Below are 16091 nucleotides of genomic sequence, written 5' to 3' on the forward strand. Positions count from 1 at the left end.
TTTACTGATGTTTCTGAGCCAGTTTTCAGAACAGGCACCATATATCTTATATATTGATCATGAATAATAGAGATATACAGATCTGTTTTCACTCTGAAGAAGGTCTAAGGTTAAAAATAGCAAAATTTGCTTTACGTAACAGACCAAGAATTAAATTCAGGCTCTTTTCTGTATGCTCTCTAACAGCAATAACACACAGAAGATTCACTCATTGGCTCATATATCAAGACACATTGTCTCAATTGTTTGTGCCTTTCACAAGATGGCCTTAAAATAGAACTCCGATTCTGATTTATTCAGAAAAAATTAAAAAAGATGAAAAATCCTATTTGTAAATAATACTAAAAGAATTTGGAGGGCCAGCAGAAAATCCAGCATTTAAGTTTAAAATAAAGCTAGAACTTAAAGGAAGATAAACCAAAAAAGTTTACACTTAAATTTTATTTAGCATTCACTTTCATATAATATTTGCCCAGTGATAACATTTAAGAGTTAAACTGTATTCCAGTATTAGTGAAAGAATGTATTTTTTTTTGTCTTGCAGAAAAAACATGCAAAGGTCAGCAACTGTAATTCAAGGTCAAAAGTTCTCCTGACTCTTGTTCTCTTCATACAGGAGCTGGTTTAAAACACTGCTTTGTTTGAGAGCTTTTAGATTGGATATATCTTCGCTTACAACAGGGACATCTTCACTTTGATCCTCAGTTATCAGATCTTCACTGTCTGACAGCGTACACAGGAGTGTATCATTTTCATAGGTAGGAAAATAATACCTGAAAGCAACAAGGCATAATCACTAGATAGTCACATATTTTGTTTGAAAGAGGCAGAGCATATTTTATAAGATTAGATTTTAAAAAAGGAAAAATGAGAAAGTCTGGTTGTCTGGAATGACAGTAAACAGCACACACGAAAAATCAACTGGCATGTACATCTTAGAAAAGTCATACAGAACAGTTGGCAACAGACAAGTCCTTCCCCCTATTTCTTCACCTGTATGTTGTCACAACTGAGGCCACAGATCCAGATTTGTCTCACAACAAATGCTGAACTGAGATGTTTGAGTTAGAACACTCCCTGTGCTTTACCACCTATGGCATCATCCCCCAGACCTATTCAGCCCACTTACAATCTGAATCAGTGTTACGTTATGCTCTCTCTCTATTTGCTACAGAGAAAACTAAGGATAAACAACCAACTTGTTTTGATGCCTAAAGTTAGGTAGACATTACGCATGTATCTATATTAGACATGCAAAAGAAGTGGTTTGGTTTGGTTCTAGAACTATATGCCCAGAGCATATCTCTACTAGCAATGAAATATGTGCCAGATGTCCACCCCAGGCATGATCTGCATCTGTGTAGAGAGCTAATGGCTGGAAGAATCTCATGCCTACAAGTGGAGCATTCAAGATGTCACTTTGGTGCACAGATTCAACCTTGGTTCTGCCAGGAGGGAAAGTGCTTTGACTGCACCACGTATGCCTTTCACCGTTCACTGCACAACTGCAAATACAAGCAAAAGACAGTTTTGCAACGGTAAACTTCTCTAGCATACTAACTTGACAGTGCAGACACAATCTATGGGGATAGTGCATCCTGGATGCAACTAGAAGGGCAGTATCACATGTTAATTTTAGCTTCAGACAGTACAGGGATTTATAATTCTGAGTAGTTTTGAGACCACTTATTATTTTATCTGGGCCAGTAGAACTGGGGAGCTTAGGGCACTGTTGCACTGGCAAAAACCAGTACAGACATTATCAAGTAACAGTGCAAATGCTGGAAGAAACATGTGCCCTTACTGTGGCTGATCCCATGTAGACTTGGCTGGCAGGAATGTAATGTGTTTGGTCTCTTCCATATGACTTATCAATCCTCCTTTAGACTGAAATTTCTCCTGGCAGTTGTAACAACGACAATGATGGATTTCTCTTCTGATGAAGTTCACTAGCTTTACTTGCTGATAGAAGTTCAGACCTGGGAGAGATGGTAGCGAACAAGCATTTGAGGAACATGAGACTTAATTTACAAATGCTTTCTTGGATTAAGCATAAATATTGATAAGGGTTTACTGAAGACCAGCACTGCCTGAATGCTATAACTTAGCAAATCAACTGAACAAATGCTTTTTCCCAGCTGCAGGGAAACTAGCCTTTCTTTTAATGTAAAAATTGTAAACACCTTGCTTCCTCTCAGTCTACAGCAGAAAGTAAATGTTGGCCAAACACAGCTTAGAGCATAGCCTTCTAAGTTGCAAACAAGTCTTAACAGGCATAATGACAACGACAATGACAATGACAACAACAACATCAATAATAATAATGATAATTCTTCCAGGACTCCGGCAGCCAGACCTGGGACATATAGCATATAGTGTAGATATTTGTAGAAGGTACTCTGCAAAAGAATCCAATAGTTTAAAAGAAAATAGCACACATGTTTGGCACTAACAACAGTTCCAGAAAAATAAAGTGTTCTTGGCGTTCTTTTGTAAGCTGGCAGAAACTGTTTCCATAATGGAAAAGTTAAATGTCTGAACAAAAATCAAATTGATACAGTTGTTTTCCAGTATTCTTATGATGTGGTTTTCTCCACACTGGTGGCAAATGCTGACAATTATAGCATCCCTTACTCACCATGCTCTGACTTTATTTTAGGAAAGTCAAATCCATGTGATTTCTAGAGGAAAAAAAAGGGAAAGAATAAAATATCATATTTCCACTACTTCTACTATTCTAAGTTAAAGACAGCTCAGCTTTTGATAGACTGACACGGACGTATGTGTACAGACATGGAAACACTAATACATGAACAAACCCCCAAAAGTATTTTTTCATCAGAAACTTTCATATTCTGTTAAACTGCAATGCTTCTGCTAAATAATTTTTTAGAACTGAATGACAGATGCTAACCATCGAATGTGTGAAATCATCAAGTCGTTATAATATTAAAGATGCTACCTCTTTGTTGTCTGTACCAGTCTGCACCCTCACAAGTAATAGCTAGTCATACTCTCAATATAAAAGTTGACTCCACTGCATATTTTAGAGAACAGATGCTGGAGATGTACTGTAGTTCTGCGCTAAAGAGGGCATTCTAACGCAGCAGCTGATTTGATCTTAATAAAGATGCTACAATCCTACTTTTTAATTCCAAAGTGATGAAAGAACTGATATTTAAAACAAGCGTTACCTGCATGTGAAGATACAGTTTTTCTGTGGTGTCTGCTTGTTGTTCACAGAACAGGCAAACTGCACACACAGGATGCTCTTCCCAGTCAGACCAGTCTCTTATGATTAAGAGTCAAAAAGATTCATTTAATTGTGAAAGGGTACCTCAGATTCTGCAATCACAGCACCAGAAATAAATCCAGAGAAACAGAATACTTTAAAGGGTTGGAAGAGACAGTGTGGATTTATAGCTGGATATATCATTAGAATCTGGTTTACAGTCTAAAAAATTACAGATTCAAAAATAATTGAGCAGTTACTGTTGGGTAACACAAGTCTTATGAGGAGCGGCTGAGGGAACTGGGGTTGTTCAGTCTGGAGAAGAGGACGCTGAGGGGAGACCTTATCGCTCTCTACAATTACCTGAAAAGGGGTTGCAGAGAGGTGGGTGTTGGCCTCTTCTCCCAAGTGACTAGCGACAGGACAAGAGGAAACAGCCTCACGTTGCACCAGGGGAGCTTTAGGCTGGCTATCAGGAAAAATTTCTTTACTGAGAGAATGGTGAAACACTGGAATAAGCTGCCCAGGTAAGTGGTGGAGTCACCCTCACTGGAGGTGTTCAAGGAACGTGTGGACATGGCATTGTGGGACATGGTTTAATGGGCATGGTGGTGTTGGTTGATGGTTGGACTTGATGATCTCACAGGTCTTTTCCAACCGTAGTGATTCTGTGATTCTGATTCTGCAGTTCCTGTGCAGACAGGCAGTAAGTCCTACTTGAATTTGCCTGCACTAAGAAAAAGGATCCTAACTTCAGTTTCCATCCAGTTTGGCAAGTCATCAAATATTGCATTCAGTGTTTATTTTTATAAGGTCTTCTAAAATTCTTTTATACCTTTCCAATCTTCCAATACACCAGCCAAAGACATAATCATAAGGCAGAGTTCACTCTAAGTGTTATTTACTTATCAAATATTATTATTCCTGAAAGAGACATTCATGCTACATTTAGACATGCACACAGAGAATAAATACTTTACCAACACATTCATTTAGATCCACAATACTGCTGAGAGATAGAAGTATTATTGCAATCAGGTATAACCAAGTAATATTAAGCTCAAGTCACAGACAGAACCAGGAAGGTCAGGGGCCTTGATACCCACAAATTACTTCCTGCTTATTCAATTCTCTACAGCCAAGGAAATCACCTCTGCAGTGATCTGAGGGCCTAGACCACAGAGGAAAGGCAGATGTCACACTCAGTCAGCACCACTGAGAAGCTTCCTTCAAAATCCTCCTTTAATCCCCAGTTGTTGCCTTTTTATCAGACTTTTCCATACCATTTCTTTCTCATGCTGACATTTTTGATGCTTACTTTTGATTTTTAAATTTGAACAAAATCAATTCAACTGTTTTTTAGTACAAAAGGAAAAAATGTTTTGCCTACATCATTACAAACCCAAAAGGCTCCTTTGGGCTATATGCAAATGAAAAATAGGCTTGTGATTGAAATATGAAATTTACAGCCCTCGTTGTGGAGAAGTGTCTTGATGAGAACAATTTGGAGTTGGTTTGACTGGCTTTGACTGGCTTTCAATAATGGTCTTGCAAGTCTTTATAATGGGCACATAAGTAACTCTTACTCTTCTAGGTTATCTAGTAATTCCCGATCGTCCTCTGACTGCACTTCCTCCCAGGACTTTCCAAATTCCTGGGGAGAAAAAAGAAAAGAAAAAAAAATTTTGTGATTCACATTACATTTTATATATAAACTGAATGAACACCTGGGAAGTCACAATCAACATCCTATTTTGGATCACTTTGGTATTTCTGTGCGTTAAAGGTAGCCATACAACACTATTTTAGCAATAATTTTTAAAATAACAATTTGTTTTGTCTTCTAATGGGGCATTCCCAACCCCATGTCTGGGAAGAAGATGATTTGGCACAGAGCTCTCAAGAAGAGCATCCAAGCTCTGTGTAAAACTAGAGTGTTGTGACACTACGAAGATATTCTCGAGGTGGGTATGTTACAATGTCTCAAGTTTGCCATCACACTTGCTTAAGCCAGTCTGCCTACCTTGCCCTTCATGCAGCATATGCTGCTTAAACCATGCAGCTATCACACCTGAGACTTTAGTTGCCATAGCTACACCAGTCAGCACTTGTACCTTGTACAAGGTTATGTCAGTAAAAACACATAGTGTAAACCTAGCTAGAGAGCTCTCCAGAAAGGTAGTATGAGCCAGGGCATAGATCTTTGAGCTAGACTCCAGTTTCTCTTCCATCCTCTTCTCAGACGTGAATGGAAGCACATCTATTCACGGTGTTCTGTTCTTCCTTTTACTTTTTGTGTTGTTTATTTATATCTTAAAGACCTTCAGCACAAAGTATATCACAATATATTTGTGCAGCATTCAGCACAATGGCAAGCACTCTCAGCATGACTGTGATATAAATAACAGGCAATAAAAAGCTGCAGCACTCTACTGAAATACCAGCAGTGATCTTTAGCTAGTGTTTTTCTTTCCTCTGGTTCTTCCTGCCTTTAAAAATAAACCAGAGCAAACTAACCAGTAATCAAAATAGTATTTTTGAACTCATACTTTTGACAGCTGTGAAGGATTCACAAAGATCACAGTTGACAATCTTGTCTCTATTAAAAAAAGACAGCTAATAAAAAGATGATTCTTTCGTTTATGTCATTCAAATATTCCTTCTGATAAGTATATTTAATAACATCCTTAGTAATAAGTGTTATTATGGCCTTTGTGGTTGTTTGGAAAAAGAAGGAAAAGATATCCATCATTTAACAATTTAATGAGAATTTTCAAAGCTGTTAGTGTCTATCAGTTAAATGGTAAACAAATGTCTCTAGACAGCTCTAAACATAATGTCATCATATATTACAGAATGAAAATTCAGTAATTAATTCAGTGATGCTACATGGTAGTGTGTAAACTCTCTGAGTTACAGAGGAGACTCATTAATGTCACCATTACTGTGAGATAACATGAAGCCATTAACACCTCTTACCACATGTTCTCCCAGCTGCACACTAGTTTCCTCTGGCTGCTAATGTTAACACCTTAATGAGAGGACAGTGGCTCACAACCACTGCAAAATGAAGACGAATGCTCACAATTTTTCCCGTTACCAGCTTGAAGTATATGTGCACAAAAGAGTTTGTTCAAAACAGCAGCCAAGGTTGAGCTTCACCTTTTAATTAAAGGTGAAAGAGGAAACCCATGCACAAGCTTTGTTATTGTTGCTGTTTCTTTATGGTGTTTCTGCGAAGAAGGCAGAAAAGGATCTTGTAAGAGGTCTCTGTTTCCCTCATCTATTTATATTCAGAGGAGGAAAAAAAAGGATAAAGGAAAAAGCTAATCAGGTCTTGTATCACTGGAAAATTGCATGGCGAATGGATAACTAGGGACACTGATGAAAGTGCCGAGACTGAAGCTGAGCAATTGAGTGGGAAAGAGTTCTTTGAAACATTCTTTAAGCTCTTTCAGTTTTTTTAATTCTTCTTTTTTTAAAACCCCTTTTTCAATTCTACAGCTTGATGGGCATCTGGGACCAAGGGTGCCTTTGTTAAGTATTCAACTTCCCTTGCTCTTTTATCCAAGATGCAAGAGCTCCCAGCAATCATCTCTAGAGACTCCCAAGAAATTCTTAACAAAACCAGAGGAAAAACTAGACTTGACATTGTTAATAGTTCAAACAGTAGAAAATGCATAATTAAAAAACTGTAGGCCTTGCTATATATCCAAGGAAAACCAACTTTTTCTTAAAAATACTTCCTGTGTACCTCACAGAGAGGAGGATCCTATAGAAGAGTGAGGAGAGCATCCAAATGTGTGTGGTTTGATTTTTTCTTCCAAAATGAAGTCTAAATGCAGAGATGTATTGGCTCACAGACAATTTATCTTCTCTACTTGAGCACAGTTTTAAGGGTTCTACAGGGAGAAGGTCTGTGTGCTTCACTGAGACAACATACCCCAATTTGAGAAGAAGTGCTGAGATGGGAGAAACTAGAAACAGCAGCTGGTATCTCAAGCAGTTTTCCCAAAAGAGCACTTACTGAACTACATGCAAACGTAGTTCCAGGCCCGTGGAGTTCAGAAACTCCAAACAGATGCTGCTTTCCCCTGCAAATTTCCTCCCGCCCTTCTCACCTGCCTTACTGTGATTATCTGAATTGTTTTACATTGCTGCAGAACTCAAGATGCTTTATCACATAGAAGAGATGGTCTTACACCAGCATTAGTTAATAGACATTGGATGCATTTTAATGTGAAGTGTTCCCCCACTTCAGGAATTTTATTAAGTCTTGAACTATCATCAACTGATGAAGGGATTTTCCTTTACTATTTTACAAAATATACCCTGCTTAAATGCCGGGTTCTGCACTTCGGTTACAACAACCCCATGCAATGCTACAGGCTTGGAGAAGAGTGGCTGGAAAGCCGTCTGGCAGAAAAGGACCTGGGGATGTTGATTGACAGCTGGCTGAAGATGAGCCAGCAGTGTGCCCAGGTGGCCAAGAAGGCCAACAGCATCCTGGCTTGTATCAGAAACAGTGTGGCCAGCAGGAGCAGGGAAGTGATTGTGCCCCTGTACTCGGCACTGGTGAGGCCGCACCTCGAATCCTGTGTTCAGTTTTGGGCCCCTCACTCCAAGAAGGACATTGAAGTGCTGGAGCGCGTCCAGAGAAGGGTGATGAAGCTGGTGAGGGGTCTGGAGCACAAGTCTTATGAGGAGCGGCTGAGGGAACTGGGGTTGTTCAGCCTGGAGAAGAGGAGGCTGAAGGGAGACCTCATCACTCTCTACAACTACCTGAAAGGGGGTTGCAGCGAGGTGGGTGTTGGTCTCTTCTCCCAAGTGACTAGCGACAGGACAAGAGGAAATGACCTCAAGTTGTGCCAGGGGAGCTTTAGGCTGGCTATCAGGAAAAATTTCTTTACTGAGACAGTGGTGAAGCATTGGAACAGGCTGCCCAGGGAAGTGGTGGAGTCACCCTCACGGGAGGTGTTCAAGGAACGTGTGGACGTGGCATTGTGGGACATGGTTTAGCGGGCATGGTGGTGTTGGGTTGATGGTTGGACTTGATGATCTTACAGGTCTTTTCCAACCTTAGTGATTCTGTGATAAATCAAAACAGGCTAATTATAAATAACATAACAAAACATCCCCCCCCCAGCCCCCAACAGATAATAACAATGATTCAGGGCTTGGCAATAAGGAGAAAACATCTGTTTATCTTTGAGGAAAAGTAAAGGCTTTATGAAGCAAGTTTTCTAGTAAGTAACAGGTACCATTTTCAGCTGTCTAGCTTAGTCATAAGCACATTCATTAAAGTGACATTACATTACTACAGATACATGTCATTAGTCAATTTGACAATAAACATCTGTGCTTACTAGAAAGCATACTCTATACTTAAAGTGCTGCTGGTAACAATCAGGTGAACACAGAAAGGTCCTGTCAGTCTGGATCCGCCTGTGTTCCTTGGGCTGGGAATAAGAGAGTTTTAATACTGTCTTCTGCTCTTTTATGGCCTGCAGTACGCACCACAGACTGAAAAGTTTTTTCCTCCCTGTTTTTACTTGACTCTTTGTGCAAGCTGAGTCATGGAGCCACAGGCTAACACAGGCACAGAAACAAGAAAATTAGGTTGGAAGTTTTTCTGGAGGGGAAAAAAAAAAGTAACCTACATATGTATCTTGGATACATTGTTGCTCAGCTCTTCACCCTCTACTATCAGTTGGTCTTTTCCAATTTATACTTCAAGCCTTTCCAAATAGTATTGGTATCATCTTTCATACTTATACAATGCTGATAAAAGACCTCCAAATCCACTGGGGAAGTGACCCTGCTGCCTTCCAAGTCATTTGCATAGTTGCAAAACTCCCACTCCAATTTAATGTAACTATCTAATAGTAAACTTTTGATACTTGCTTATGAAGCTTCCACTCCTTCTAAAGATCATGTGTAATACTCTTACCTTAATACTAACCTGTGAGCAACAGAACATGTCAATAATATGGGTGTAGACAAATCAAAGCAGCTTGTAGGTTGTGACAGAAGTCATAGAAAGTCTCAGAATACCAAAATTTTTGCAAAGGAATTTGCACTTATATTACACATTGCTATGAGAAATTGGAAGTTTAGGGGAGGGAATTACTAACACACAGACATAAAATGCAACTTATGTTATGAAAACAGATTCTCACAACTGCACTAAAAACACAAGTGAAGCCAAATGCAGAATGGAGGGAAAGGAAGAAATCAGGCAAGCCTACTACTCTAAAAGAAATCAAAGGGAGCTCTGCCATCAGCTTAAAAACACAAGTAAGAACTGGCCAGAAGATCATGAGGCAATTCAGCAGACATTCTCAGGACATCTGAACAAAAAGCCCTTAAAACCTCTCAGTACAAAAGCCACAAAATAAAGGAAGCTGCCAGTTCCAGCTTAATAACACTATTTTACACAGCACTTGGTGAAGATAATATGTAATGGAAAATGATAAAAAAAGGACAATAATGTCTGTAAGATGGTTGTACTAAAGAACTATCCATTTAAATAGCTTAAGATCCAGTTGCTGACAGAAAAGCTTTATGGTGCGCATCCTAAAAGTAAAGTGGGTAAGACTGTGATAATATTGATGTTCATCATTAGAGACCTACTTAGTCTTATAGTCTCTTTATGATGAAAACAAACATGATCAAACTGGCATATAGGAAGATCTTTGTTACATTCTCAAAACTCAAACTTTTCTGTGAAAACATACAAAAAATAGATAAATTGTACGCCTACATCTTTAGGTCAAGATGAATTCAGCAGTAAATTTTGAAACAGTACATCTGTCATTTCAGATAAGATATCTAATCCATGTCCGTGAAATTGTATAATTCCCTTGGACATTTAGAGCAATGCAAAGCACAGATCTTTAAGACTCATTGAGAAGTCAGTAAAGCTTGATAATACACATTAAAAAAAAAAATCCCCTAGTAAATTGTGAAGTGCTGGAGGAGAGAAAGCAAAATCACTACATCAAGTCATTACACTAAGCAGACCTTGCATAACATCTAGAATTCACTGAATATAGACTCAGCTCAAAAAAAAGAATCCTATCGCATTAATATAATCTACCGTAGACTACATATGTGCAGTAGAGAATGAAGTTATTTTGCCTTATATGTAAAGGCCAATCTACCGAACCCCCAGTGAACAAATTAAAGTTCCTCCCTTTAATCTTTCTCTCCTTTGTGCAAAAATAAAGGGTTTACCAAAGGCTATTTTGAAAGCTAAGACTTTCTACTATGTAGGGACTATTCTAAAAAATTTTTGTTAATGAAAAATGTAGTCTCATACAAAATTAGTGCGCAAATACACATTTTATAACAAACTATTTTATAAGTATTTAAGACACAGTTTTTAGTCTTTTTTCAATCCTTTATTTCAAAAAAATCCTTTGTTTAAAAGAAGAAATGTCAGAAGTTCTGATATGGTTACAGTTTGAGGGATCAGAAAGACTGAGTAGAAACAGTCCACAGGGTAGAACGTACTGAAAGACAACTGAAAATGTTTGGAAAGAAAACATGGCTGTAGCAGAGCATATGGGGCCAGACAAAGACTTGTGATCATTCAAAACACGTCCCAGAAAAAGCACCGGTACAAACCTTGCACATGCAGATCCCCCTGCCCAATTTTAAACATTTTGGTGGTTTGTCATATCTCATTTGAATTACATTTACCATCCTCTGTAATAGCAAGGACCTGAAAAATACATCTCTAAGTGATGCTGCTAAGTGATCAATACCTGAATTGGTTCAGGCTGGCATAAGAAGTTCCTCTGCAAAGTCCTGCCCGGAATACCAGCAATAACTAAAGGGGACCAAGGCCCTGACTTGAACACTGTCCTGTGATTGCGCATACTGTTTAATAGTTTGCATGCTCCTTGGCCACGCAAGCCCTACTACCCAGACAATGCCTGGACATAGTTCAGATGTGTACAGGCCACAGATCATTCTCAGTAGACAGCATGGACAAGGCCACCAGTTTTGGAGCAACTGGAGAGAGCGGGAAAAGAGCTTAGGTATACGAGTATTAGTCTTGCTGTTGTATTTACTTTGGCATAGTCTGTTTATTAACATGACAGTGCCACTGTGACTGCACTGATGTTAGACCTCCCTGCATGCCTCTCAAATTTCTGAAGGAGTATCACATGGTTCTCTGTGCTTCTGGGCAGTCATCTAGCTCAATTTCCTGATCAAAGCTGGGACAGATTAAAATCTGAACAAAGAATGCAAATTAGAGACAGAAGGTAATTTAAAGAGGATGCCAAGTTCTGAAAACATAAGATTACCTGCAGGACTAATAGAGAAGAATGGAACTATTAAAACCGTTTAAAACAATTACAACATTAAATTCAAGTCTGTTAACTTGAAAGCAAGAAGTGAATACTCAGTTCTGTTGAGAAGCTGAGAACATCTACCCAGCAGAACTTAACAACTTTTCCCCACTGTGCAGTAAGTATAGGTCCGTTTCTAAAGCAGTGATATTTGAATATCTAGAAAAGAAAAAATAGGCCTCAGATCATTGATCTTTGGAAGGGAAGTATACAGAATCACAGAGGGAATTCACTCTATCTTGGGTAGAAGGGACTTGGCAGAGCATTAAACATAGAACTTTTTGTTCTTAGTATTAGAATAAAACCCAGGGAGAGAAATTAAAGAGTAGGTAAAACAGCCAAGGATGCCTATTTATAACCTAGATATTAACACATGCAGAAGGCACAAAGACTGGTTCAGGTGAAATATAGTTATTTCTGGCATAGAATGTGGCAGCTTTTGAAGCAGCTCCTATATTCATGAGTTGAAGACAGCAAGTGAAAGCGTTACACACACATGCATACACACTCCCAAAGGTCTGAGATAAAAAATATTAATACCTAGCAACATACACCTACCTGGAGGCTAAAAACGAACACTTACTTCTTGTTTTATCTACGTATCTTCCATTTTCCTCCTCTTTGCATTTAATTTATACTCCGAACAGCAATTCCAGCTTAAGGTTTGTAGAAAACAAGCTCAAAGCCAATAGTGTTCAAGTGAGACCTCCATTTACCTCATTACTCTATCTCATTTTCCCTTCTGGTTATTAAAGCAGAGACTAAGCACTAATGACATGATGATTAGCGTCTCTTCAAGCTGCATTCCTGCATCTCTCAAAATCAATTCTCAACAACAAATGTTTACTATCCCTTAGTTTAACAACTATCCAGAATATCACACCATAAATGAGCATATTTCTTAAGAGTCCTTCACTTGATTTTTGACCTTTGTACTAATTGCTGGTTTGGAATTACTCACTGGTAACAAGATATTGTCTGTATGTCTTTAGTCAATTTACTAATTATTCATAGAACCACTTACCAAGTAATTAATGATATAAAATTTGTCATATTCTTTGTTTTTGGCATTGATTCTGCGATGCTGCTTCTTTCTCATGTGATCTTTAAGTGTGTTTTTGTCTCTGAAGACTTTTTCACAGTATAAACACTGCAAACTAAGGTAAAAAGGTGAACAGGTCAACATATTAAAACAAAAATAGTACAAGATAATATTCTTAAATTAGCTGGAGATACATACAGTAAGATTAATCCTAAGCGTGTGAAAGCAAGCTAAATGAAAAAGAAAGTTTATTTAAAAAAAAAAAAAGTACAGGATAATCTTAGATCACAGTAGAATCAATCAAACAGAGATGATAAAAAAGACATAAAATAAAAACACAGTTAATAAAAAAGTTTACTGTTTGCCCCACATGCAAAGTGGAAGTAAAGTCTGATTACCCAAAATTGTCCTACCAAGGGCATGGGAGGGCCGCTGATTGGTCAACATGTGAATTCTTAACTCAGCATACCCTTATACTGGCATAAAATCCATCAATAACTGTTTCTTTGCAATTCATAGTGGAAAACTCCAAACTCAGAATGTGCTACATATCATTAAAAACAATCTAAATTAGCTAAACAGAAAGTTTTATACTTCTAACTCAACACGGAGGCTAAATGAAAGTTTGCTGGGGTGATTAATCGGTTTTGAAATCCTGAGAAACCAAATTTAGTAAATAAATTCATATACACACACACACATGTGCGTGTATATATAGTAATTAAGGTATATGTATATATATACATATGTATATACACATTCTATACATAGACATGAATTATTATATATACACACACATTCATTAACAACTGAGAATTTTACCACAGTATGTCTTCCAGAGCAATTGAAGTACATGCGCTGTCTTAAATTCTCTATTACGAGCACTATAAAATAATTGTTCACGCCACTGTAGTACCAACTGACACCTGAAAGTTGGGCCTATAAAGCATTAAGTCAAGTCTCTTGACTCAGACAGTGGATGAGGACAGTAATCTGCATTGCAGCCTAAATGGGCGATTCTACCTGAAACAGATGATGGTCATTTTTTTCTGGCACAGATATAGCAGAGCCCTGAGCTTACAGGAACATCCTTGTTTAATGGATGTAGGTCTTGAGCCTCTACTTAGCCAAGGTGCTAAAACATTTTTCTTATATGTGATGGCTTACATATCCTACCAAGATGGAGACAGTTTCTTGGGCCGTTTGAAAAATTACCTTTGCATGAGGGTAGGGAAAACCCCTAGAAAATAATTTTACATGAAATAAAAACTTTGTAACTGTGGCATTTTATCTTTGTATTGGAGATGCTGGAAAGCAGGAAAAAAAATTTGATGGGAGGGATAAACAACAGCACTTTAAGATACAAAAAGCACAGATATAAAACACCGAAGATTATGGAGCAGATCATCTTGAGTGCCATCACGTGGCACGTACAGGACAAGCAGGCGATCAGGCCCAGTCAGCATGGGTTTATGAAAGGCAGGTCCTGCCTGACTAACCCGACCTCCTTCTGTGACAAGGTGACCCGCTTAGTGGACGAGGGAAAGGCTGTGGATATAGTCTACCTAGACTTTAGTAAAGCCTTTGACACCGTTTCCCACAGCATTCTCCTGGAGAAAATGTCCGCTCATGATTTGGACGGGCATACTCTTCGCTGGGTAACAAACTGGCAGGATGTCTGGGCCCAAAGGGTTCTGGTGAATGGAGTTAAATACAGCTGGCGGCCGGTCACAAGCGGAGTCCCCCAGGGCTCAGTTTTGGGGCCAGTTTTGTTTAGTATCTTTACCAATTATCTGGATGAGGGGATCCAGTGCACCCTCAGCAAGTTTGCAGATGACACCAAGTTGGGTGGGAGTGTTGATCTGCTCAAGGGTAGGAAGGCTCTGCAGAGGGATCTGGACAGGCTGGATCGATGGGCTGAGGCCAACCGGATGAAGTTCAATAAGGTCAAGTGCCGGGTCCTGTACTTGGGTCACAACAACCCCATGCAATGCTACAGGCTTGGGGACGAGTGGCTGGAAAGCTGCCCAGCGGAAAAGGACCTGGGGGTGTTGATTGACAGCCGGCTGAATATGAGCCAGCAGTGTGCCCAGGTGGCTAAGACGGCCAACGGCATCCTGGCTTGTATCAGAAACAGTGTGGCCAGCAGGAGTAGGGAGGTGATCGTGCCCCTGTACTCGGCACTGGTGAGGCCGCACCTCGAATCCTGTGTTCAGTTTTGGGCCCCTCACTACAAGGAAGACATTGAGGTGCTGGAGCGCGTCCAGAGAAGGGCGACGAAGCTGGTGAGGAGTCTGGAGCACAAGTCTTTTGAGGAGCGGCTGAGGGAACTGGGGTTGTTCAGCCTGGAGAAGAGGAGGTTGAGGGGAGACCTTATCGCTCTCTACAATTACCTGAAGGGGGGTTGCAGAGTGGTGGGTGTTGGTCTCTTCTCCCAAGTGACTAGTGACAGGACAAGAGGAAATAGTCACAAGTTGTACCAGGGGAGGTTTAGATTGGATATTAGGAAAAAATTCTTCACTGAAAGGGTTGTCAGACATTGGAACAGGCTGCCCATGGAAGCGGTTGTGCCACCATTCCTCGACGTATTTAAAAGACGTGTGGATGAGGTGCTTAGGGTTTAGTGGTGGACTTAGGAGTGTTAGGTTAACGGATGGACTTGATAATCTTAAAGGTCCTTTCCAATTTGAATGATTCTAAAAAAATGCAGTGGCTCTGAATTAGAATGATCACTTTTTTTTCCCTTTACTCACAAATGAAAGCATGCTTGATTGTACAGTCAGAAGGAATTTTAACTGTGTCTGGGTCAGGCCTTTCTGTGATTTCCCCAGGGTTTAAGATATAGATGTTGAAGCAAAAAATTATTTTCTTACTCAGGCATTTGCCCCCACGAAACCCATTAATATTGTGCCTAGGAGGTCTGTATCTACACCCTGAATCCCTCATACTCATTCAGCAAAGGTGCTTCCAGATTCCCCTCAGCTCTCGCGTGTGAAGCAGCCGTTCAGGATTCTCAGTATCTTTTTACCTTCCAAGAACTGCTGTAACATTTAGGCTTACTGTTAAGGAAGTTTTGAGTTCTCCTTGTGCTTGCAGCCTCAAAATCTAAATATTGCCTTGTTGGTGAATCACAGGTCCGATGGCAGAATATGTCTATGAATTTTAACATCTGCTTTGCTCAACCTGTTAACAGCAAAGTGTTTGCTCTACTTGTGAAAGGCATTCCCAGGAAGAGTACATAATGCTTTTCCTAAGCATACACAATGTAGACATGCTATTTGCCTGAAACAAGGTTTTTCTCTTCTCAATATTTTCAGGTACTATTCTACTAGCATAGCTATTAAGTCTTTTCTTAGCAGTAGGAGTGGCCTTTCACTGCTTTTGAAGCAATTTCAGCATGTGTATTAACTACAGAGAGGATTGGCTTTGAGAAACCTCCATCTAAATGAAACCCTCA

General features: G+C 39.4%; 1 protein-coding gene across 1 annotated transcript in view; it reads right to left on the reverse strand.

Annotated features, from left to right (window-relative positions):
* Window positions 1-423: 423 nt before the first annotated feature.
* The window catches only part of ZNF277 (zinc finger protein 277), a 61715-nt gene continuing 46047 nt past the window's right edge, over window positions 424-16091 (reverse strand). Inside the window, exons 7-12 of the mRNA XM_059816114.1 lie at window positions 12617-12749; window positions 4819-4886; window positions 3195-3291; window positions 2639-2681; window positions 1805-1979; window positions 424-773 (exon numbers count right to left, since the gene is read on the reverse strand). Coding sequence (XP_059672097.1) covers window positions 581-773; window positions 1805-1979; window positions 2639-2681; window positions 3195-3291; window positions 4819-4886; window positions 12617-12749 — 709 coding nt within the window. The 3' untranslated portion in view covers window positions 424-580. The remainder of the gene's footprint in view (window positions 774-1804; window positions 1980-2638; window positions 2682-3194; window positions 3292-4818; window positions 4887-12616; window positions 12750-16091) is intronic.

The sequence above is a fragment of the Gavia stellata genome, chromosome 4 (assembly GCF_030936135.1).
Source record: "Gavia stellata isolate bGavSte3 chromosome 4, bGavSte3.hap2, whole genome shotgun sequence".
NCBI lineage: Eukaryota > Metazoa > Chordata > Aves > Gaviiformes > Gaviidae > Gavia > Gavia stellata.